At 44.1% G+C, this 24,515-nt stretch overlaps 1 protein-coding gene across 2 annotated transcripts; it reads right to left on the bottom strand.

Annotated features, from left to right (window-relative positions):
• Window positions 1-1,255: 1,255 nt before the first annotated feature.
• cables1 (Cdk5 and Abl enzyme substrate 1) lies at window positions 1,256-20,173 on the bottom strand. 2 transcript variants are annotated; one of them, XM_076021655.1, is made up of 10 exons: window positions 19,374-20,173; window positions 12,751-12,822; window positions 12,526-12,618; window positions 11,283-11,360; window positions 8,032-8,137; window positions 6,989-7,145; window positions 5,667-5,770; window positions 3,825-3,931; window positions 3,522-3,729; window positions 1,256-2,858 (listed from the first exon to the last, which is right to left on the bottom strand). In XM_076021655.1, exons 1-10 carry the CDS (start codon window positions 19,952-19,954, stop codon window positions 2,718-2,720), a joined length of 1,647 nt encoding a protein of 548 aa, XP_075877770.1. In that variant the 5' UTR covers window positions 19,955-20,173; the 3' UTR covers window positions 1,256-2,717. The 2 variants fall into 2 exon arrangements, with proteins under 2 accessions (XP_075877770.1, XP_075877771.1); XM_076021656.1 differs by lacking the exon at window positions 11,283-11,360 and having other exon boundaries at window positions 19,374-20,171.
• Between the last annotated feature and the right edge of the window lie 4,342 nt (window positions 20,174-24,515).

Below are 24,515 nucleotides of genomic sequence, written 5' to 3'. Positions count from 1 at the left end.
AGACTGGCGTGACTGCCGGGGCCTTGTTTACACTAGATGTGTGTCAGGCAGGAGACTTTCCCGCATGCACCATGGGACTGACCACTCGCTGGGATCACAACAGAGCCGCAGGTGCAGTCCCTTTGACGGTTGACCATGCTCTTAGAAGTCCCAGCATGAATGTGTCCCAGAAGGAGAAGGTTGGACTTGAGGGTCAGTTTAAGAGAGAGAAAACCAGCAGAAATCGAGCAAAGGTCACGTTTTCAGAGAATCAGCATAGAGTCTGCATACGGCAAGGAGGTATGAGCTCATGCAACATGGAGTGAAGAGCGTGCCAACTAGGGATAGCTGGTTGTTGAGCAGCACTCACAGGACCTTTCAACAGATGGAATTTTTTTTTGAAATAATGGATTCAATATTTTTATTATATGCCAATTAATGAATTAAAACTTTTCTAATCTTCAGCCTTTTATTTAATTCCCAGACAATTTCAAATTGAAGGAACCATTCCAGAAACCTGGGTTAGGCAACTGCTCCCAAAAAATTGGGTTTGGGAACCCCTTCCCTGACGGCAGGTTTAGGTCAGGTTAGGATTAGAGGTGGCTTTAGGGTTAGAGTTGGGCTTAGTTTTTGGGTTTGGGTTAGGTTAAGGGTTAAGGGTTGAAATTGAAATGAAATGAATTTTCCCATACCTTTTTTTCTCCCAAAAACATTTCTCTTAACCTCCAATTGCAACATCTGGGTCCTCTATAAGGAACCGTCGCAGGGTGATTGCAACACTAAAGCAGTTTGCTCAAATACTGGTCTGACCAGGAACAGGTTACACTGGGAGCAGACTCAGGCAAGACTTACTCGTGAGCTTTCAGAATAAAATGTAGCCTTGTTCGCATGTTTTGAAGGTGTTTTTAATTTCACTCATAATGTTCAACCAAAAGTGCATTGTGCTTGCGGTTGTTCTGGTTTGAAATGGGTGTCTCCCATTTTATTTTATGAAACTGTACATCAGAGCAGTGAGTGCTTAGCTTTTAATCATTTTAAAGTTGTTTTGCCCTTACTATTTCAACTCAACAAAGCTGAAAACATGCAAAGGTGCACTATGGCACATTGTGATGTCACGCTGCGTTAAGGGGTGTTCAAGAAAAGAACTCTGAACGGGTTTTCTGAGAACAGGGTTTTAAACTGCAGTCAAAGAAATGACAGTTTAGGGCCTGGACGCAAATTAATAAAACATTACAAAAAAACAACAATAACAACAAACAACAACAACAAAGAGGTCTTTATGATCCAACAAGCAAAGTTATTTATTTACAAACATACATAGGTCATCAACATTGCCATGAGTACATCCGATCACAATGTCTTTGGGCTTGCATTAGAAATACATTTCTTTTTTTTTTTTAAATCAACAAACCAGCCTTTAAAACATTATTTTCAAATTTGAATTTTGCAAAATGTGATTACTTTGAATCACACAGAGGATTAATACTTGAAACAGTATCAAATACTTATTTTTTTCTCTAGTCGGACAAACTGTTTAATTCTGATTTGCTGGCTTTGAACACTTTGTGGTATTGCATCAAGTTCAAGGAAAAAACGAAGAGATGTTGGGATATGTGCCAAATAAGTGGATTAATACTTTCCATTCCGGTCACAGCGATTTAAATTCATTCATCAAATTTAATGACTGAATTACCTGTTCAGGTTATATGCAAAAGTTAATCTGTTGTTGACACATTTTTCTGTCAGCACCAGAGGATCTTGCAGCTACTTTGCAGATTCATATCAACATTGTATGGTTTATGGTATTGTTTTTTTGCCCTTCTGACCTTGAGAGCTCCTCTGATCCAGACACAGCACTATAATTGTGCCAGCAATAAACTCTAACATAGAGCACAGGAAGTCACTGATTAAAAATGGGTGTGGTCTCCAAAAGTCCATAGCAAGTGTTTAACTGGTAGAAAATGTGATGGAAAAGCCTCTGTGGAAAAAGTCCTGTCTGGTCTGTGAGCACCTGTACGAACAACAGTGACGCAGACAGCCGTGGCTAGAAAAGCAACAAGATTAATGCAAAGGAGAGAGAGAGAGAACAAAAAATCAAAACTTCTGTTCAATTGACTTGTGTGGTGCCTTGAAAACACAGCTTATTTATCAGGGTTTGTTCCCGAGTTCACTAAAAGTATGAAAATAGATCCCCTTCCCCACCACGTCTTGCTATATGGTCAAAAAGTGCACTTTTAAAGACGACAGCTTGCAAGAAGATGAGTCACTCTGAGGAGCAGCCAAAAGTCCAGCCAATAGCAGCCACTTGTTTACATTTCTACGCAGGTCACAAGGCAACCAATCATAGCAAAGTTTACAAGAAGGAAGATTCATGAAAAGAGATGATAAAAAAAAAATGTTACAATCATCGGATGCTTTATCTAAAGCAAAAGTCCCCCGTCGGAATCAAAGCTCTCTTAATCAACAAAAGAGGGATGAAATGTACAAAGTGAAGCTGAGGACTTGGAAAACATGCAAACTGGGGGGGAGGCGGAGAGAAAGAAGCTTGTTTACAGACGGTGGAGCTCCTTCCTTCACAAGTCTGTAGTGATTATGAGTGGATGGAGAGGTCAAAGGAGATGCGTGTCCCTCCGGCTGGAGGAGGTCAGCGGGGACCATCAGCCTGAGGATGTGTGGGGCTTCTGGGGATGCGATCAGGAGGAGAAGCGGGCAGCCGTCCTCCTGACGGGTCACCAACGCTAGGAGGCCTGCAGCAGGCGTCTGTAGTGCGGCATGATCTCATGCTCCGGCAGGTGCAGGTTGAACTCCAACGCCACCAGGACGGGGAACTCAAAGGCTATCAGCTCTCTGCGGTTCACTCTGAACCTCTCCTCCAGTTTCTGTGAGGGGACGAGGAGTAGAATGAGTGACATGTACAAGACAGGGCTCTTTAATTCCACGCGAGCTCGCTCTGGCCTGACAGGAGGAGGAGAGGCCTCGCTGGATCAGCTGCAGTTAGGAGTAGATGCAAACTGATTTTCCACCCTCTTCATTTACTTGTTAGACCCACTTGCTGCCATGAACGCTTACATAAAGGGGGAACAATTTTGCACCTCAAAAAATAAATAAAAGTAAAAATAAATAATCAGTGGGTCGATCGTAAAATGTAGCAAGAAAATGGTTGAAACCTGGGAAAAATAATCCAGAAAGACTTCTGTGACTAAGTGACTATGGATGTGTGGGAAGGGGGATGGAGTGCAAAAAAAAAAAGACAGTCAAGTTGCTTTATTTTGAAATGACCACTCAGACGTGTCCTGAGTTACCCTTGTGAGGGACGAGCAGGGAAAATCCCATTTGGAAAAATGTTTTGCTGAATTTGGATTAAAACGTCATAATATCTCTCTGAAAACAAAGAGGAAAAAAATCATTCTTGTGCAGCTAAAAAGACTGATAAGCAACTCTAACCAGCCCCGACTATTATCATGACTCACACTTTAACCGACTCCAAAAAAAAAGTACAGTTTTGATTTTTTTATTTCAGACTCATATTAGAGGACACTCACGTCAATCAGGAGCTTGACCTCGTGCTTCTTGAGGTCGCCGCCGATCTTGGCCGCCAGGAGGACGCACGCACCGGCGCAGAGTTTACGGTTCTGCTTGTTCAGTTTTCCCTGAAGCACAAGCTTCTCGAAGTAGACGAAAGCCATGGCCACCGTCGGCTCCTCGTAGCCGCACTCATCCTGCGCCAACTTTCTTATCTCCCGTTTCAGGCTGCGGGGAATTGGAGGGATGAAAGGGAAAGGAGGAAAGTTGAGCTGCCAAGTCAAATCATCTCAACTTGCAGTTTTTTTTTTTTTTTTTGTTACCTCCTGATCTTGCTGAGCGTGAGCCTTATATGGGGGAATTTCTCTTTGAAGGTTTCGTTCATGTCCTTCTTGAGGTCGGAGGGTTTGACGTATTCGATGACCGTGGTCTGAAAAGAAAGACCGAAACACAAGCGGTGACGACACGGACACGCTTTCAGCGCCGAGAGAGGTGACTGGATCCCTCCAACACACAAGTGTTGGGTTGCACCGCCACAGCGTGAGGCTTCGCACGCATCGCCCACAGCTGGAGTCAGGTGATCAACTAAATGTAGGACAAAAGGAAAGGCAAAACAGGAATTGTTCTCTATTTACAACAACAGAAAGCAGTTCCTCCAATTTTTTTTTCTCAGCCAGTTTGGTGGTGTGCTGGAGTATTTATTGAGGACTGGTCTCCGTCATACTCGAGTACAAGCTGCATGAGTCAGATGAGGACATTATAATTGGAGGCCCAGTGTTTGGACCACAAATAAGGTTCCTAGCACCTCCTCTGCCTGGAGTGTCTCAGTTTTCCCTGATGGGGCCATGTCCGAGGAACAAGTCGACCTATGAAAGCATTTTTACTTTTATCAAAAATCAGGCCACAAGTCCTTCTATTTACAGAGACCTTTCCAAACATGAGCGATAGTAAAAAACAAACAAACCAAACAAATAAAAATGGAAAGAGAAACTAATGAAAAACACAGAGCCATAAGCACGACGCTCTGTGTCATCAACACTTGATGATTTCAGAGAGTTCATGGATTAAACAGCAAGTATGCTGCATTTTATTCTATTTTTATGTTTTCTTATGGCTTTATTCTAAATCCAGCAGTAAAAGTAAAAGTAAAACTGGTCTGAGCGTCGCTGAATGGGTGTTTTTGCTGAAGAGGCAAAAGTTGAACTGGTATCACAATCATGCAAAACAAAACAAGTGTTTTTCACTTGCATATGATGGAATTTATAAATGTTACATCAGGATCTTTGTTAGGGAAATGTGAGCCAACAACGTTTACGTTACGTTACCTTACATTTTCTCTTCTATTAACAATTCCTTTTTAAATAGTGCAGTTCCAAGAAACACTTTTTTGTGAAAAAAGGGAAAGTTTTGTTCAGTATTTATAGTCAACGTCAATCACTCTCTCTGGGCTGAAGTGGAGGTGTGAGTATCCTGTTTTGACTTGAAGCCTCAGCGGGAGACCAGGCCATGTCTGCTCAACGGCTGAGAGAATTCCCTGCTTCTGTTCCTGCAGTAAACACAATCGCCATTGTTGCCGGACGCTGGCTTTCGTAATAGGAGGAAGACAAAGACACACAGCCTGGCCTTGACTGAGCATTTCAGCTATGTCAGTCCTTGTTGTGTATTCTACCAGTCTGGGTAACAAAAACAGAGGCCGCGAGAGAATGAGGTGGGAGTCTAGTCGCCGATAAAACATCCGTGCCTTTGCGGAAAAGTGCGAGAGCGATTAGAAATGAAACAGTGTTTTAAGGCCTAGGCAGTGTTTAATGAGTCGATGGAGGAAGAGGGTCTCAGCCGGTGACCTTCCTGATTAAAAACGCTCCTGGACTCCTTTTTAGAACCTGGTTGATAAAATTCCTCAAGCTCTGTCCTCCATAATAGTAAAGCACTGAAGTGGAGACACATCTGTCACGTGGGTTGTTGTTTCGATAAAAGCGCAATTAAAAAGGGCCGCAGGACCAAAAAAGAAAAGAGAGCAGATTGCAACAGTGAGCTACTTAAGGACATAAGAGAATTCAAGCAGTCACACAGCAGATGAAAACAACTTTTCCATAACACTCTCCAGAGGCAGCAGGCGCCACGGTGATGATGACTGAGTGCAGCGTGCAGCTCAAGGACTTTCTCACCATGTAGGAGGGGAAAATTAGGACTCTCTTGTGTTTTCCGCAAGGCCACTGTGGGTCGTCCAGCAGATTGGGGTCGTACTCGCGGAAGTCCCCCAAGTCATTCCCTGACAGGATCACAAACAACAACAAATGTTAACCATTTCATGACACCTCAACCAATAATATCATCATAAAATATCAGGTTACTTTGCTTGTGCCTATAGTTTCTGGTGTAGGGATCGCCACTGGAACAGAATGCACATGAGAGCGGGGGTTTTATTACACTTCGAATGCATTGAGGAAGGTGTGCGGCCAACCCGTCCAATACGAAAGGCTGCCGGGCGCAAAGATAAATGCAAATGTGTCTCCAATGCACATCACCATGCGTTTAAATGTATTTGGTGAGTTTCAGCGAAGTAGGGTGGATAACATGAAAAAGAAGATGGAAAAAGAAAGGGAGAGGATCCAAGAAAAGAAAAGACTTTTTAATATAAATTAGGTGGAAGAAAAAAGGACGTTCAACAAGAAAAAAGAGGCTGCAGAAGAAAAAGAATAAACCCAAACTGGCCCAAAGCCTTTCATCACTACACTATCAAGTATCACGCCAAACCCTCACATTTGAGGAAGATTCTTCTACTGGAAGAGTATAGAGGGTATAAAAAGAACAAAACATCATGTATAATCCACAGGAGACAGGAAGTAGCCATCACCATGACAACGAACTGCCCTAATTGGCAGGATACATAAAACTACAAAACTAAGCATAAAAGTATTTGTTTGAGTGTTCTGGCTGATATAACACAACACCGAGGAAACACGACATCATACAGCATATTCTCCTTTTATTGTCTTATGTTTGCATGCTGTGCATTTTGCAATTTGTATGCAGTCTAAAGTTATGACTGAGCAGAGGTCAACGCTTCCAGCTGCAAAGCTAGCATCCTTCCTGTTCTGACAGTACGCGTGTCGACCCTCCTACTGGAAGGTCTGATTGGTGGGTTAGGGTTAGGGTTGGGTGGGTCTTGGGACTAGGACGAAGAAATAGAGGAAGAGAAAGAAAGAGGCAAAGAAGAAGAAAAGGAAAAATAAAAATAAAATGAAGAAGAAGAAGAAGAAGAAGAAGAAGAAGAAGAAGAAGAAGAAGAAGAAGACTTGTTTTCCAAGTGTTCATGGAAAACACGTTCCATGAACACTTGGAAGAGCAGCGACGGCCAGCGTACAAGGATGGAGTCATGGAAATACTGCAAGGTTGTTGTCGCATCTCAATGTAAACGACCTCAAACCAAAACATGCTGAGCATTTTAACGGCAGGTGTGAAAAGGGGCCACCGGCGGCCCACCCACCTGTGTCCACGCTGCTCTGGTTGCTGTTGGCACGGCCCAGACTGAGGCTGCGGTGGCTGGCGTTGCGGCACTGGGAGAAGGACGAGGTGGAGTCAATGGTGTTCCTCCGACCGCCCAGCACGTTAGTGGGATACAGGAACTGGGTGTAGGACACAGTCTGCGGCAGGAAGGAGGGGTGGTGAGAACATAGTGGGGAGAAAGCTGCTGAACTCCACCCTGCGGCTGCCGTGCAGTGACCTGCACGCCCGTTTCTGTGGAGCCTGCTGGCTTTTCCAACCCACAGCGAAGGAATGTAGCTTGTAAAACAAAAACTCTGCGGCGGCTGGGTGCCCTAATTCAATTTGTTTCTGGCAAATTTACCAAAACACAGTCCAGCGTCAAACATGCATTGGCTGAGTAATCGTCTGGACTCTGGACAGCTCGCAGGAGCTGGTCATAAAGCTGTGGTACTTTCTGTTTGAGATTTATGGCTTTAGGCTGCAGGGAGAAATTAGGATTAATAAATAATGGTACCTATAATTAGACAGCACTATTGAAAGATACATGAGAAGAAAGACTTGCCCAAATAGTTAAGAGATTAGTTAGCAGTTATAAGTCATCCTATTTCAAAGAGAGATGTTTTTGTAAACAGAGAAATAATGATTTATAGATTTAAAGTGTCCTTAACATCGAGTCTGGTGTGTAATCATTTCATTACACAATGATAATAATAATAATAATAATAATAATAATAATAATAATAATGATAATAATAATAATAATAATAATAATAATAATAATAATGATAACAATAATAAATAATAATAATAGTAACTTATGAATTAGGGTCAGAAGTAATTGCATTTACCAATCTTGCCAAAAATTTTCATGCCACTTTGACTTTGCGTCCAAGTCGCAGCCGCTTGCCGGTGAGTTTTTAATACGACCTAATAAAAAGATAATTCATGAAGTTGTTGCCACTAAGGACTGATTTAGTTTGCGACGGTGAGCATGCTGAAGGAGTTTTACTCAGAGACATTCAGGTTCCCCCTCCGCCGCCTCACCTTGCCGTCGGCCCCCAGCTCCACTCCCTCCAGCCCAATCACCATCTCCTTGGCGCTGACGCCACCGGAAGGGTGCCGCTGACGCCCTCCTTCCAACTTCACATCCCTGATGAGCACAAGAACTTTAGGGCTTTGATTGTAGGAACCATCTGTGCCGCATCCCACTCCTGCCCCAGTGCTGGAAGACACTCTGGCTCACTTCCACGTCCCTGAACTCAAGAATCGCGGCCCTATTTGATATGCACTCAACGTCGTCTCTGTCTGGAACTGGAACGCATTAGAAATGAAGATCAACATTCATGGGATTTTCTCCCCTGAAAAATCTTGATTATTTATCATGGTAATATGATACACGCGTGCATTTAATGTCTGCTGGTGGGCGTGTCGACTCTAAAGTGGGCCAAGCAACACCTATTTAGCACTGCAATGTCTCAACATGCCGATGAAACCACGAGAGCAAAGCAGGTGGCAAACTTATCCTGTCAAAATAAAACATGTCACCGCCTCCATTCGTCACGTCAGTTTTATTTAACCGGACGATTAGAGGTTGCTGCCAGCAAAGTTTCATGTTTGCGCAGTGACAAAGAAGATCACACGCCTGCTGTCTTTTTAACACATTACCCTTCTTTATAATAATGAACTGGAACGTTGCTTACACGTAATGACACACAGTGAGAGATGCCTCTTGGAGGTAAAAGCTATTCCACTTGCATAATTTCAAGCAAAACTATTATTTTTGGACGCGTGGTGGCATTTCACAGCAGCAGACATTAAATCATAACACTGCCTTGTTTTCCTGCCTCTCCATTATCTCGCCCTCCTCCGTCTGTTTAAACCCACGAACAGGTAGACGGACATAATTACGCGCCGCTACTTCGCGTGACCCGCCGAGCATTTTGATGATATGTGCGGCCAATCTGCTACAATGGAAACAGTGTTATCAGGCAAATGGGCACATCATGACACAATGTTGACAGATGCATCATAGACATAGAAATCCCCAGGCAGTCTTACACAAGAGTGGAGATTAAATTAAAGCAGACAGGAGGGGGAATAAGGTGCATGAAGCCCGCTGTGAAGCCACTGAGGAAAATAAGTTATTGTGCTCGAGTCTGCTGGGAATACGGAAGAGTAAAGGGAAATTAACAAGCGTTGAGGATTCGATCATGTGAATGTTAGTCAAAGTGTCATTTCTGCAGGTGCTCAATTGTAAGAAATAACTGTTGAACCATCTGGCTGCACTTGACTTCTAAATATCTTACAGCCAAACCCATGCTCTTTTCTTTAAACTTGTAAGTTTAATGTTACATCCCGACCCTGTGAGTAAGATATTTTTTACCAATGTGAGCCACTGGAAACTTCTAGCATGCAGGAGTACCTAACATGCAAGTCTTTCAGGAATAGGAGAGATGAGAAGAACAACATGCCGACGGAACATGCAAAATTTACGCAAAAAAGAAAAAAAGCCCAAGACGACCTTGCAGGGTTCGCAGCCGGGCCGTTTCTAGCCCACACGAGTCAATGAAGCTCTATAAAAAGACATCCCTAATTAAATGATTTTTCATAAATGAGGTTTTCCATGGCACATATTTTCACCGTCCTACCAAAAGTGATAACATTTGTCACTTTCATATTACAATGCAGCAAAAGACGTTTTGCTTAAAGTCAATAAACACGAGAGTAAACAGCTGCTGTTCCGTGATTAAATGTTGTTCCTTTTTTAGTGACTGATTCCAAATCATTTGTTTTTGGCTTTTTGACACATTTTGAAATATTAATCAATAAGCATTCGTATAAATGACAGGAAAAAGTTAGAGGAAATGTTTTAAAAAAATAATGGATGCAATCCAGCAGCCAAGTCATCTAACATCATGCCGCAGTACTTGACTTGGGCAGTTAACTGCAAACTGTCAATTAGCGGCCATAAGCAGTCAAATGTGCACATTGGACAGCTCCTGCAGTGGTTTGTTAACCCCTGACTGCGCACTGATTGTCTGGCTTAGAAAATTCCTCCCACGGATTGGCCCCTTTGTTCCCTGAGCTTTTCAGTCTATGGATTTTTTCTACTCTCAGATGTTTATCTGTCTCTTTTCTCTTTCACTTCCTCCAAAAAACAAAAACAAAAAACAAACCACACGGCTTCTTGTGACCGAGAACAGTCTTACCTAGGGTTGCCACCCTCGTTGCCAAAACCTCATTTGATTTCCATCTGTGGTCTAGATAGGGTTGCCAACCCTCCCGTGAAGTACGCGATTGTCCCATATTTGGCAACTTAAAAACCTGTCCTGTAATGAACTGATATGGGACGCAATTCACTTTGTCCCCCCCCCCCCGAGATGTCCCGGATTTGAAACTCTAGGAGGTGGCAACCCTAGTCTTACCTGTGTAGAGTGTAGGTAGAAATTTCAAATCTAATAGAAATGTAAAACAGAACATGCTAAAATATTTGAGGAGCTTTCTTGGTTTCTAAGAACAGCGTACAGTAAGTCCCAGAAATCACTCGTTTTTGCTAAATGCTAAACGACAAAGCTAGCGAAAAAAGAAAAAAAAAGTTTGTGGAAATCAAGAAGTTGCATGCCCCAAAAGCCTTACGTAGCCACTGTGTAGGGTTGGAAGCGTTACAAGCAACAAGCATTGTGCTCCAATATTAAAGCTACAGTGCGTCATTTTTGGCAGAGCCCTGCTGGAATGAGAGGAATGACAACAACACTGTCGATGACTGAAAATAAGCTTTGCCAACACGTGACCCAGGCAGGCTGAGAGCGTTTACACAGAGGGCGCCTGGACAACGTGCACATCAGTGTCACATTAAAGCTCCGGTCTGCCGTATTCCCCTCTGCTGTCTCAGCAGCGTATGTGGCACTTTGAAAGGAAAGCTCCTCATTAACTATTGTTGCTTTGATTGGGATGTGGTGACAAATTGCGTTTAATGTGGAGTGCGGGAACTTTTAACTTTGAAATTTTAGGGACAGCGGCCTTCGCCTGGACCTGATTGGCTGAATCGTTTGCCAAAAGTTACGCACTGTAGTCTTAAGCCTCTGAGCACCATTAGGCGCACTATCTGTTCATTCCAGTCGACCTTAGGCGGCAAAGAGTGGATCCACCAAGAGCGGCATGTGGCACTGCGTTGGGCCAGCCAGAGGAGAGCACATCCACAGGCAACAGAGGGAACGAGGAAAGACAGGGAAGGGAAGGAGGGAGCAGAGGCTGGAGGAAGTTTGGAGGTTCGGCATGCTGTAGGATATACATACCCTGCTTGGCTACAATCTCGATAGGGCAGGACAGAAAATACACTATAGAGGGATCTTCTGCCACTGATAAGGACTATCCTATAGAAAACAAAACAAAACAAAAAAAACGGCAGATGGGCTAATCAACATCTGTCTGGCAGGTTCAAGTTTGGAGCAGTAAAAAAAGAAGAGAGAGAATGAGATGAGACTTGTAGAGAGGATGCGTGCTTGCTGTTTAACAAGCAGTGAAATCCTGAAAATATCTATAATTTGGTTTTTAGTCAACTTTTAATAGCGGTACAGGACATCTCCCTCTAGTGGTGCTGAGAGTCATTGCAAAAACGCAGCGACGCTAGTGATTGATCGCTTCCTGCGAGAACTAAATGCTGCCATTAAACTGCTAATTATTGTTGCATTACTGGACACTTGTTTGGATGGAGGAAAATAAATGTCCTGCACAACAGCTTTGAGTTATGTTTGGCCATTTAAAAAAAAAACAAAAAACTGATCCAAATAGTGTTTAGTGTAAACATGTGGTGTATAATCAGAGAGCTTTTCTCAGGAGGCTCGATGTCAGCTGAGTAAGCTCACAACAGCGACCTCTCTTCTTTGTCTGCTTTTAACATCTGCGAGGCGGAGATGCATGACACATGTTTGTGATCAGCCGAAAACGATATCAAAACTTACGGGGCACTGCATGTGTGAGGAGAGGAAGAATTCTCTTCTGCACAAAATATGCTTCCTTATCTGCACCATTAAGACCATTAAACTAATTAAGTAATGGCGACACGTCATTTTTTAAAAAGTGCCGGGAGCATCTTTGCCCTTCACTTGCTGGCTTGCGCCGAAGTAAAAAAAATACTATAACGTTACACTTCTCCTAAAACACTGAAAGCACTAAAATGCCAAAAAAACCAAAACATTTAAAAACAGCTTTGTGTGCTCAAGAAGTCATGCCAATGTGAACTGTGACACAGTGATGTGGGATTAAGGCTTTTTTTGGGGTTGATTTCATGGTGCGATCAGTAAACAGGTGATCAGCTTAGGAAAATGAATTGCAAAAATCATCTAAACAACTTTGTCAAGGGGCAGGATTTTCAATCTATGTCATGGCACACAGAGCTCGCAGCCACTCGCAGCGGCCGCCTGCCTGCCAGGGGACTTAAAAGAAACATTTGCCGTGCACTCCATTGACTGGGGCGCCCTGCTATTATCTACCCAGCACTTGTACCAAGTAAAGAGACGGCCTCGTTTGTCATCGTACCTTCCATTGCGCATATCGTGTTGCCTTATGTTCTTTATGAAGTGGATCTTCTTGAAGCTCTTTGGTCTGGGTGAACCCGACAGGGTTCGACATCTGAAAAGTAAAGAGCAAAGAAACACAAGCGGTTACTTGCCTCACAAAATTGCTTTTTCTTTTCCTTACTTTGCTTTCTTTTTCTTTTAAAAAAAGAAGACTTGTGGCTGGATGTGCAAAGTTCAGTCATACCTGCGTAAAGGAGCATTCTCCTCTATATCTTCCAGTGTTTCAAGCGAAGAGCGCTGAGAGATGAGCCTGCGTCTGAGAAGGACAGAAGTACTGCGTTAGGGAAAGTGATAAGCACCCATCCACCTGATACACACACAGGCACAAAGCCATGAGGAGCAATTTGATTAAAAGCCAATGAATCAGTCCACAGCAATATCTAAAATGGCCCAAGGAGGGTCCAGCGCTCCTTGTCAAAGACGGTCAGGCAGTTCCTCTGGAGTTTAGAATGAAGTAACAGCAACATCTATCAATTATTTTCTACTGGCAAACGTGTGTGAATAAATGATGTTGTTTCTTGCATGACATGAGAGCAAGACCCTATACCATAAGTGATGGTTAAAGAAAATCCCAAATGGTTTTTGCACAGGTTTCATAACTTCTATGAGGTCCTCATGACTAAACATTCAACCCGGCTTTCAATGTTTACATTTGACATGCAACAGCTTTCAATCAGTGACTGAAAGGAGAAAAGGATTATGGTTAACGGGAAGGGTTACAGAACAATGCATTGGAGAGTTCATGGGATGAATACATTTGAAGTCATGTCAGGAATTGTCTCTCGTGTGTGTAAAATTATTTATAAAGTCTACATAAGAAGCGCCGCTTGGTTTCTTGGTTCCTGCCATCCATCTCTGCACACCAGACTGAGGCGGTCAGCAGCCAGTCCTCAGTCTTGCTCATATCAGAGAGAATTTTCCAGGATCAGAGCCACTAAGAGGATAACAAGCTGGCTTGGCAACCACTTTATGCAACACATTTGCTCACAGATGGCCTTTATTTCACACTTTAGTTGCGCGACTGAACGGCAAAATGCTGCTGGATCCCTTTCGTGTGATCAGCTGCCAGTCTAGCGCCAAAAACACAAATGTGATGGCTAAGTAGTTTCCAAAATTAGGCTGTAATTGCATGTTTAGCAACAACGGTGACATAATCCACCTGGTCGCACTGGCGCTCACGGTGATATAAACGTACATTCGGCCTAACACGGTCTTTAATAACACTGAGACGCTGCGGAGCATCAACCCAGTGGACTGTAAATTATTTCCAAAGGAAAAATGTGTGGTGAGGCTGCAGACCAACTGGTGACCCCTGAACCCAGCCTCCCCCTCTCCATCAAATATTGCAGCCCAGTGGAGAGGCGGCAGGGTGTCTAGTTAATAAACGACAGGCCGTGAGGACAGATTAACAAAAGATGACTTTGTCGTTGAGGATCTCCCAGAGCCTCGACAAACACAAGCTAAGTGAGCACTGTAAACCGCTGGAGATGGGCTGCTATGAGTGTTTGCATGAGGACGCGGACCAAAGGCCATTAGAGTGGGCAGCCCGCTGTGTATAGTGAGCGATCACAAAGTGGGAGACGTCCGAACTCTGAAGGGAAGAACGCCGACGGCTAGTTTGGGCCAAAAAAATAAAACAAAAAAATAAGTAAAACACGAGGGTTTTAAACATGTGGGCCTCACCTCCCCCCAACACATCCCCCATCCCCATTACAGAGCAGAGTGACCAGCTCCCACAGCTCAGACCGGTGAGGTCATGTGATTTAAGGTCTGACATCATCCATCTTCAGTGACAGTCGTGTCAAGAGGTTGGATAAAGATCTGAGATGACAGGCGGCCTCAGAGGTCAATACTTCCTGTTTCATTCCTGGGATGACTTGGTTCAAATCAGTTTTTCACACTGTTGTGGTGGTGAGAAAATGTCCACCACTGATTTACTTCTTGAATTATTTCAGGAGTTTAGATTCAAAACAAACTGTTCCTGGGATCCGTTTAGTGAACAACTGTTTCAAGGCGTGATCTATGAAATGAGGCAAAGCCTCATCTGTTGCTCCAGTTCTCTGGGTGACTTTGACCTCTCTCGAGTTGCCATTTTAGAAAAAAAAAAAAGCATCTTCAGATTTTAGGCACCGGTTGTTGTTTTTTTTTAAAATCATCTGCGAATAAAATTCCGCTTTTGCAATCAAGCGTTGCTCCATTTCCTCCAATCTGTCGGAAAAGTGAAATAATCACAGCCATCTGTCTCCCCTCAGCGTGGCAGATTCTCACTTCATCTGACAAAATTCTAACTGGCCATGGTTCTCTTCCAGTCAGTCAGTCAGTCCCCAGCCGGCTTCAACAGGACCCACAGGCACCTGTGGACTTTAATCCAGACGGCACAGGACGCAGTCTTCTGACATCGAAGAGTTTTTCCAGACCGGCAGAGATCCTGGAAACAATAACAATATCCAGGCCACTTATTCACCACAGGCCCAAGAGCTTGAACATTCAGTCTCTCGCTAGTGAGACATTAACAGGACCAGGTCCGAGGCTTCAAAGATGCTCTGGTTTACTTTAATGCCAAAGGAGCAGTAGCAACGAGTTATTCCCGTCGCAATCACACACTAGTACCCTCTTGGAAGTTCAATGTTTTATAAAGCCAACAACAATGCTGCCCAGTGGTGCCATGCAATGAAGACATAATGCTCAAGTGGACCTATTAGATGTGGAGATTACACCGTTTCACACGAACGGCCTGCTGGCAGATCACCACGGCACAAGTCTTCCACTCCAACCCAGAGTCACTTTTAAACACTGGTAAAGTTACGGATCCAGTCCCTCTGCTCAAACACAGCCACACCAAGGGGAAGAGTGAAGCGCCGGATCAAATAAAGTTTAGTCTGGGCCGTTTCAGCCTCTGTGATTGTCCCAACACACCCGGGAAAACAAACAAGACAGGGAACTATGTCAAAAGGAAGCACGAGTGAATTGCTCTGCTCCCTATTCCAGCAGTGTCTCCGGCCACTAGCTGAGCACCGTGAGAAACGGAGCGAGACGCCATGTGGAAGGTTGACTCCAGCGTCCGGCTGGAAATTGCTCAGCCCCCCGTTCCTCTTAACTGGACAAGTCTTACGAGCGCTTACTTAGCTTTGTCAGTGCTGTGTGTGTTTGCCAGACGGCCAGCGACTCTGCACAAGGAAAATGAAGTGTTCTTATATAATCCTGTGATTGTGCCAGCCATGACCTCAGCGAACAAGAATCACCCTCATAACCAAAAGTATGTGAGACACACACACTCACACACACACAGTTGTAATAGCTGGCTCTGCTTGTTTTCCAGCCGCAGCCACTGCTGCCTCATGCTAAAAAAGCTTGTTAAAACACTGTGAAGTAGACGAGCCTGCACTGATGGCGGTTTTGACCCTTTAAAAAAAAGGCAAGCGAGGAGAGTCAACCCGGCAATGTCAGGATAAAAGGGAAACGGCTCCACGCATTAGGCTGATGAGACCAGATGCTGATGCTTCACCTGCCTCGGCATGCTGATTCACGAGGGACACATCCCAGGAGGAAGATGAAAGCATCCATCGGTGCCGTATATTACACACACACACACACACACACACACACACATATACATATATATATATATATATATATATATATATATATACACATACATACATACATACAGATATATACATATACATACATACATACATGTATATATATACATATATGTATATGTATATATATATACATTCCATATATATGTATATATATGTATATATATACATATATATGTGTATACATATATATATATATATATATATATATATGTATATATATATACATATATATACATATGTGTATACATATACATATATATATATATATATACGTATACATATATATATATATATATATATATATACATATATATACATACATATATATGTATATATATATATATATATGCATATGTATGTATACATACACACGTATATGTATATATGTGTATGTATACATATATATATGTATGTACATGTGTGTGCGTGTGTGTGTGTGTGTGTGTGTGTGTATCCCACAGCAGCTCTGGCCTCAGAGAGTCGGCCCTGGCAGCACATCAGAATCTCAGCGACTTCCTGAATGGGAGCAGGACCGGAGGCCAGAAGTCTGAGGGGCGAGCGTGTCTCCGCTGTCCCATGGGAGAGGAAGCGGAGGACAGAAACAACAGAGCAGGGAGCCAGGCCGCTTCTCAGAGAGCTCGGGCATCCTGCCTCTCCCAGCCGGGGACGTCTGGACACGTTTCCACCAGCTGCCCTCAGAAAACAAGCCCGGCACTGTGCACGCAGTCAGTCTGTCCGCACGCCCCAGGGGGAATATGGCCTCACTCCATCAACAGGTTTCTCACTTTTTCTCACTCTCTGCACATTCCAAAACGAGGGTACACCTAAGGGTCTACCAACAAGCCCCCATTCCCCCGAACCAACTGTCCAAAAAAACGAGAAGGCAGGCTGGGACTGAGGCGGCACACTGGAAGCTAACGTGTTCTAGAAGGAACTGAAATGTGAGTGAAGCACCAACAATCAAACAACGACAGTTGTAATTGCTGAGCTGGCAAACACACAGCTGAGGATTCTGATTCTGATATTCTGCCAGTTCTTGACTATTTAGTTAACCAGCTTATGTTGACATTTGACAAACACGGCTCCTGTTTCAAAAGCCTAATGTGTCATTTATTGTTCATTATTATATCAAAAAAGGACCTACTGACTGTGTTAAGGGGCACAGAAAACACATATGTGCTTGCAGTAAGTTCTGTGATTCACTAGTAAAAAAGTTCAAGTTTTAGGAGTCAGCAGGCCAGAATGTGAGTTTGCTCCAGTGTCATGATTTTCCATTGATACCACAGCTAGTGGAAGACCTGGGATCAAGTGGACAACGTTTTGCAGTATTCTTTTCTTGCCATTAGATGTTGCTAGATGTTCCAACACTGGGCCTGTAAGACAGCATTTGGCATGTAAAATAGCTAGTTTTTTTGTTTGTTTGTTTTGTTGAGTTCAAAAAACAAATCTAGTCTGTTCATTCTTGGTCCCCTGACACAAAGAATGAAAGTCTTTCGCACAGTTTAAGAGCTGATGTGGAGAGGAGCTCCTTACAGCACTGCAGAAAAACAGAAATAGAAATTTAAATGTCTTCTATCACCAAGACAACCACACATGAAACCATCTGCTGAGGGAGATGCCAAAACATTGGTGGGGAACAGCGGCTGAAACGGGCTGCAGAGATCTGCAACGTCCCCATTAGGCTGCTTGTGCTTGTTTTAAGTGCCAATAAACCACTAAAAGGTCCCTCTGGAGACACACACTCTAGTTCCGTGTCTTTGCCGTTCTTATTTCTCGACCAAACACTGGGCTGTTTCATTGTGTAATTTCCATGAGGTCAGGAAAGGGAACTAAATAGCTGCAGCTTCCTGAGAGGGCTGGCTGAGGCTCTGGGGGGAGGAGAGCGTTCTGGGAGACGGACTGTCAGTGGAAAACAGAGAACTGGTGCAGGAGGTTCTGACAGCGAGAGGTGTCTGTCACCTACAGCTGACCCGCCAAGAGGTGCTTCAATCGCCCCCCTGACCCGCTCCCCGCCTCCGACTGTTCACATGAGGCAGAAAAAACCAAATGAAAACACATCCACTTGGAGGTGGCCAGAGGCTGTCGTCCTGGAGCGGGGAGTAGGGTTACAGGATGTTTGCCGAGGGGAAGGAGGTAGCCAGCAGGTGCCGGAGTGACATTCACTAAAAATAATTTTGGGCTAAACCTGACAAGGAGCACGAGAGTCAGTTCAAGTAGGAGAGATAAAAAGGAGGGAGGCAGGTGGGCAGGTGGGCGTGCTGCTGAGTTCCCTCTGTGGAATCTAGGTTACGGCTTCGCAGCTGCTGGACCTGCGATCACACTGTCTATCAGATGTGTGCATGCAGGCCCGCGGAGTCGTCGCACTACGAGCACCTGTGAGGGGTAAATATACAAGCAGCTGAACTTTATCCCGGGGCCTGTTTATCGCTGCACGCAGGCTGACAGGGTTGCTAATAACTAGCACATTTTTAAAACAGCTGAGCGGAGGAGAGTGAAAGAGAGAGAGAGTGAGACAGAGAGAGAGAGAGAGGGAGAGAGAGAGAGAGGGGGGGGGAGAGAGAGAGAGAGAGAGAGAGAGAGAGAGAGAGAGAGAGAGGGGGGGGGGGGAGAGAGAGAGAGAGAGAGAGAGAGAGAGAGAGAGACTGCAAGAACACAGTTCCCATGAGTTCATTCATTCAGATTCCTGATACATCCAGCTGTGAGAAAGCAAAACAAGCTGATGCAGCAGTTTATAAAGACGTTATACAATGGAATAGATTCCTTGTGGGGTCTGCTCTCATTGATCTATCACATATTTTGAACTTTCCCACCTCCTTCTACTGATAATAAGCAGCATTATTGTTCTACATTCTAAGCATACAACGCACTAAAAATGTTTGCAATAACATACAGTCGGCGAAGTGCAACAAAAGCAAACTGCAATACGCAGCGCATTGTTATTATTATTATTATTATTATTATTTCTATTGTTATTATCATTATTATATTCTTGCAGCTATTTCTGGCTGCAGCCTTGCAGGGCTGGGACAGTGGGCGGCATGGCTGACTTAGTGCTCGCTTGTTATGATGACATCAGTGTGCAGTCCAGTGACCTGAATGTGCAGAACGTGCAAGACGGGCTGGATCCTTCCAACTGCAACAAACAACCCTCTCGTCCACACCCTGTGCCCCCGCTACTCATAATTAGCCACTGAGTTGTTACCTGGACCTCTGCAGCTCTATAGCAGAGTTGGCTATGTGTCCGCCTTCCAGGTTGTAGTTCTGGGAGCTTTGCCTGGAGTAGGGAGCAGGAAGGATTCCCTGAGTGTACGTCTGCAGCCTCCCCCGAGTCGAGGCTGGCACCGCGGAGAAAGGCGAGTTGAACGTGGAGGGCACAAAGGCGTCGCCCTCTTGCTCCGGAGCAGCTGCGGGAGCCGCCGCGAAGCTGCCGCGGCTGCTGGTGAGGAGAGCCTGGTTGGCCAGGGCGAGCGCCTCGGCCGCGGCAGCGGCGGTGGCGGCGGCTGCTGCTGCGGCTGCGGCTGCGGCAGCTCCGTGCTCCGTGCGCTCCGGTGACACCAGGCTGTGTCTAGTCCGAGCCTCCAGCGAGCCCTCCTCCTGGTTATCCGCATCGTCGTGCACGGGCCGCCCGTCGAGGGAAATGTTGCTGAGGAAGGACAGCGCCGCTTGCCTCGTCCTCGGGTCGATGCGTTTCCGCGTATGCTCGATGCTGCTGGTGTGCTTGATCTGAAGCGTGGCCGCGGACGCGCCGCCGCCGCCGCCGCTGCTGCTCGTGGCGGCCGCCATGGTGTTCCGGGCTCCCCGCGGTCTCAGCTCGACGGCATGGGTGGGGGGGCGCGGCGGGGCCGCTCGAGTTCCGCCTTTGCTGAATTGTATGGTAGTGTGGTCTCTGTCTCCTAAGTGCACGCGTTTATGTGGGTGAAAACAGGCGGGTCACGTGTGTGCAGTATTGTGGCAGCGCAGGGAAAATTTGGACCAATCGGCTTCCAGGAATACATGTGCTTTTTTTCTCACTCTCTCTACCTTTTCCTGACTGCTGAAGCTTCCTACTGGCTCTTGCGGCGGCGTGCACGACGAAATTACACAATGCATACGCGCGCACCCACCCACCCACACACACACACACACACACACATGCAAAGAATTTGACCGTTGGCGCGTCTGTGGTCACTTTGCATCACACTGTAAATCACATTTAAGCGCAACACGTTTACGTTGAAACTTGTGCGTGTGTGTGTGTGTGTGTGTGTGTGTGTGTGTGTGTGTGTGTGTGTGTGTGTGTGTTAGGGAGAGAGAGAGAGAGAGAGAGAGACGAGCTTCTTTCCCTAGTCAGCATAAGGCGAGGTTATGTTGTGAACACAGCACACTGATCAATACGCGTTGACAGACACTGAGCCCTGGCTGTTTGTTTTGGAACTGAAAATGTCCTTCTTTCCAACCGCAGAAGTCCACACATTGGCAACAATTGCGCCACCTGTCGGCTCAATGCCCACTGCGCGTGCCGTTACTAATACGCCACCTTGTGACGCTTCTGGCGAATAGTGAGTGTCTTCGCTTTTCACAAACCGCACGACGTTTCATTGAACACTGAGTGATGGAAAATAAAGCTTCGTTCTTTCATTCTGTTTCTCCCGGCTGAGAGTTTGTTGGCCTTTACTGAAGTGTGATTTCAGCACAGTACGCATAGTCTGACTAATATTTTAAACCCAGACCTGTAAATAAAGGGATTAATAGAGAAAATTAAAAACTAGTTTGTAGTATGTGATAGTTGGAAATAGTTTACATATAGATTCAATTTTGTTATTGCAAAAAAAAAAACGCAACAAAACGTCATTCTTTATTTTATGATTCCAGAAAAGGAAATAATTAAATATGAAAGCGATCAAATAAAAGCTTTTATTTTCCACACTTATCTACATTCTACATATCAAAGTATATGTCAGTGTTTGTATTGGAGTGTATACATAGTTGAAATGGACTTGAGGTATTGTTGACATTGCACATAATTAATTTAAAGTTAAATGGCCCATAAGTGTGAGTGTTGGTAGTTTGTCTCTGCAGTTAGATGTTTGTCTTGCTGCTGCAACTATTTTTCAGGGTGTAACGCTGCCCTCATCCCATGACAGCTGCAATAGGCTCCAGAGGCCCCCATGTCCCTGAGTGCAAGATCAGCAGTGATAGAAAATAGATGGATGGATGATTGAATAGTTTCCATTCAGGTACCAGTTCTGTATGGTCATAACATTGCAGCAAAAGCTGTTTATGAATACGAGTGATGGTCAGGAGTTCAATCAAGAAAAAAAGAAAAAAAAACTGGGCCCGCAGAGCAAGCAAAGTGCGACAGTGGCCAGGAAAAACTCCCCTGTGGGAAGAAACCTAGAGCAGATCCAGACTCCAGAGGGCGCTCATCTGCCTATGACCAGTTGGGGTGAGAAGGAAGTCCAAAAAAATGGAGAGAGAGAGAGTTGCAGGTTTAACATCAAAGGTCTCACAATAAGGATGTAGATATTTAATGTGTACATTTGATGTTAAACCTGCAACTCTCTCTCTCTCTCTCCATTTTTATATATATATATATATATATATATATATATATATATATATATATATATATATATATATATATATATATATACATATATATATATATATATAATTCAAATATGTATTTAAATAGATGTTGTATACATCAAACCACAACGTCTATTTAGCATCTGAATAGGCTTAGATGTTAAGTGGTGGGGTGGTGCAGCTGCTGTCCATGTAGAACGTGTTTTTATCTGTGTTTAGGAGGACAAGAGTCCATAATGGCCACCAAGACTCTCAGGACTGCACTCTCCGGCTCCGTCGTGGTCATCACCTGCCAGGGTGTATCGTGCAAATAATATGTAGTTCAGGTGTAGAAGAAAAGGTGAGAGAGGCTCCACCTGCACAGAGCGACAATCCCTTTAACGGGAGAGAAAGATCTCCCTCAGCAGTCCAGGTCTATAGCAGCATAACTGACAGTGAGTTGATTCTAACTGTAAGCTTTATGGAAGAGGAAGGTCTTAAGTCTACTCTTAAATAAACTGTGTCCGCCCCCCGCACCGAGGCCGGGAGATGGTTCCAAAGTAAACGTTAAAACTTCTACCTCCTGATCTAATTTTAGAGACTTTACGGGTTACCAAAAGTCCTGAATCCTCAGAGTGAAGGGCTCTCAGAGGATGATAAGGTTCATTAAGTTCTTCAATGTACGAAGGAGCCTGAGAGTGAAGAGCTTTGTAAGCTATTAGCAGGATCTTAAATTCAATTCTAGATTTAACTGGAAGCCAAAGAAAAGATGCTAAGACTGATGTAATGTGCTGCATCCTCCCAGTTTGAGTTAGTAGACGAGCAGCAGCATTTTGTGTTAATTGTAAGGTCCTAAGAGAAGATTTTGGGCAAAGCTGCAATGTAGTGACGGAAGGAGTTGTTGCCAGGGGTTTACCTTCATGAATGTTCCCATGAAGTGCCTCAATCATTGTGCCTTCTTGATGACCACCAGGATGTATGTAGTCACTAAGAAAGTCCTTCAAAATGTGTGCACCTAGGAATTTGTAGCAGGCCCCCCCTACCCATCCGCTCTTGTGAAGTGGTGATGAATGGACACCCATGCTTCTTTCTGGACGTCCAATCTCTCTGCTGCCCCCTTTGGCTTGAAAGAAAATTATTTCAAACGTTTCTCAGTAAATAATTTAATTGGGATTGGTTCATGGCCAGTTTGCCTCCTACAAAAACATAGCATTCAACGCATCAGTTTCTTTTTCCACACATATCACGACAACGCCAAAATAAAACAATGTACAAGACACAAAAATACTGACCAGACGCAGACGCTGTCAGCCCAACAGATTTGGGATCATGTGATGTATGATATTTATGATCACATAAACACACGGAGGTTAAGTGATTGGCACTTCCGCCTCACAGCAAGAAGGTTGCGGGTTTGATTGTGGGCCTGGGCCTTTCTGTGTGGAGTTTGCATGTTTTCCCTGTGTCTGCGTGGGTTCTCTCCGGGTTCTCTGGCTTCCTCCCAGTTCAAAAACATGCATGTTGGGCAAATTGGGAACTCTAAATTGTCCAATGGGTGTGTGTGTGTAGGAGGAAGCGGGTAATGAAAAGGATGGAAGGATGATTAAATAAATCTAACTTGCAATCACAGGGGAAATAGTTTATGACGATACTGTGCAGCTTTCTGTGCATGTGATGATTGATTATCTTTATTATCGTTAAAAATATGAGTAACAAAGAATTTTTCCAGATACCCAGCGCAATGCCCAGAACCCACCTCTTTAGGCAGGCATATACCTGACTGCTAGTGTATTGTTTTGTATTGTTTTATCATGTGACTTTTATATAATTGTTTTTTAAACTGTTGTATGGCGACCTAGAGTGCCTTGAAAGGCGCCTTATAAATTAAATGTATTATTATTGATAGATATTGTTTACTACAGATCTTCAATCTCAATAATATATTGAGTATAGATCCATCCATTTTCTATACTGACTTCCTCCTGCACTCAGGGTTGCAGGTATCAGTAAATAATATGTCTATAAATGTATTTGATAAAATATAAAGAGTGCATATTTAAATTGGCATTGTCTGCAGCTAAATGTCATTATGTATTTATTTATTTATTTATTTATTTATGTATGTATGTATGTATGTATGTATTTATGTATTTATTTATTTATTTAGCAGGCCATCTTGCAATAACAGGTTTTTACCACTAGAGTTCTCTGTTGGATCTCTTACTGGCTTCCCGTTTCCTGCACTGAGCGCAGCACGACAAGCACATAACGGATTATTGCAGGGCCCCTGGGTGTACATACATCATGGCATCAGTCCAGTGTTTTTGTAGGAGTGTCATGGAATCTAAATCCCCCTGCAGAGTGTTTTATTTCTGACACTGACACAGGTTAGAGGCCCTGATGGAATGTGATATTGGCTCTTTAATGAGTTAATCACTCCCCTGAGGATTAGGTGATGATTTACACAGGAACAGCTCCGCTGATGATTAATAATCATGAGTTTGTTTCCTGGATTTTAATATAAACAGAGGGGTTTTTTAAGCCTCCAAATCTCACTCGGTTTATTCTTTCAACTCAAAACTGGAGCACAATGTCCACATCGTAATGCAATAATGCTGTGCCTAACAGATCTTTGCTCTCAACAATAAAGAACAACAATAAAGAGTAGGAACTGCAGGTTCCTTGGCCCCAGTTAATCTGTGCGGCACATCAGTCCCTGCAGCTTTGCAGCAAAGGCTCCAGCCCTCGGTGAGAAACATGGGGCTTCCTGTGTTTGTGTCAAGTTTCCTACTCATGA

This window comes from Nelusetta ayraudi, unplaced genomic scaffold (assembly GCF_046127955.1).
Source record: "Nelusetta ayraudi isolate G7.1 ecotype Tasmania unplaced genomic scaffold, CSIRO-AGI_Nayr_v1 ptg000011l, whole genome shotgun sequence".
Taxonomy (NCBI): Eukaryota; Metazoa; Chordata; class Actinopteri; order Tetraodontiformes; family Monacanthidae; genus Nelusetta; species Nelusetta ayraudi.
This window is presented reverse-complemented; position numbering and strand designations above follow the sequence as displayed.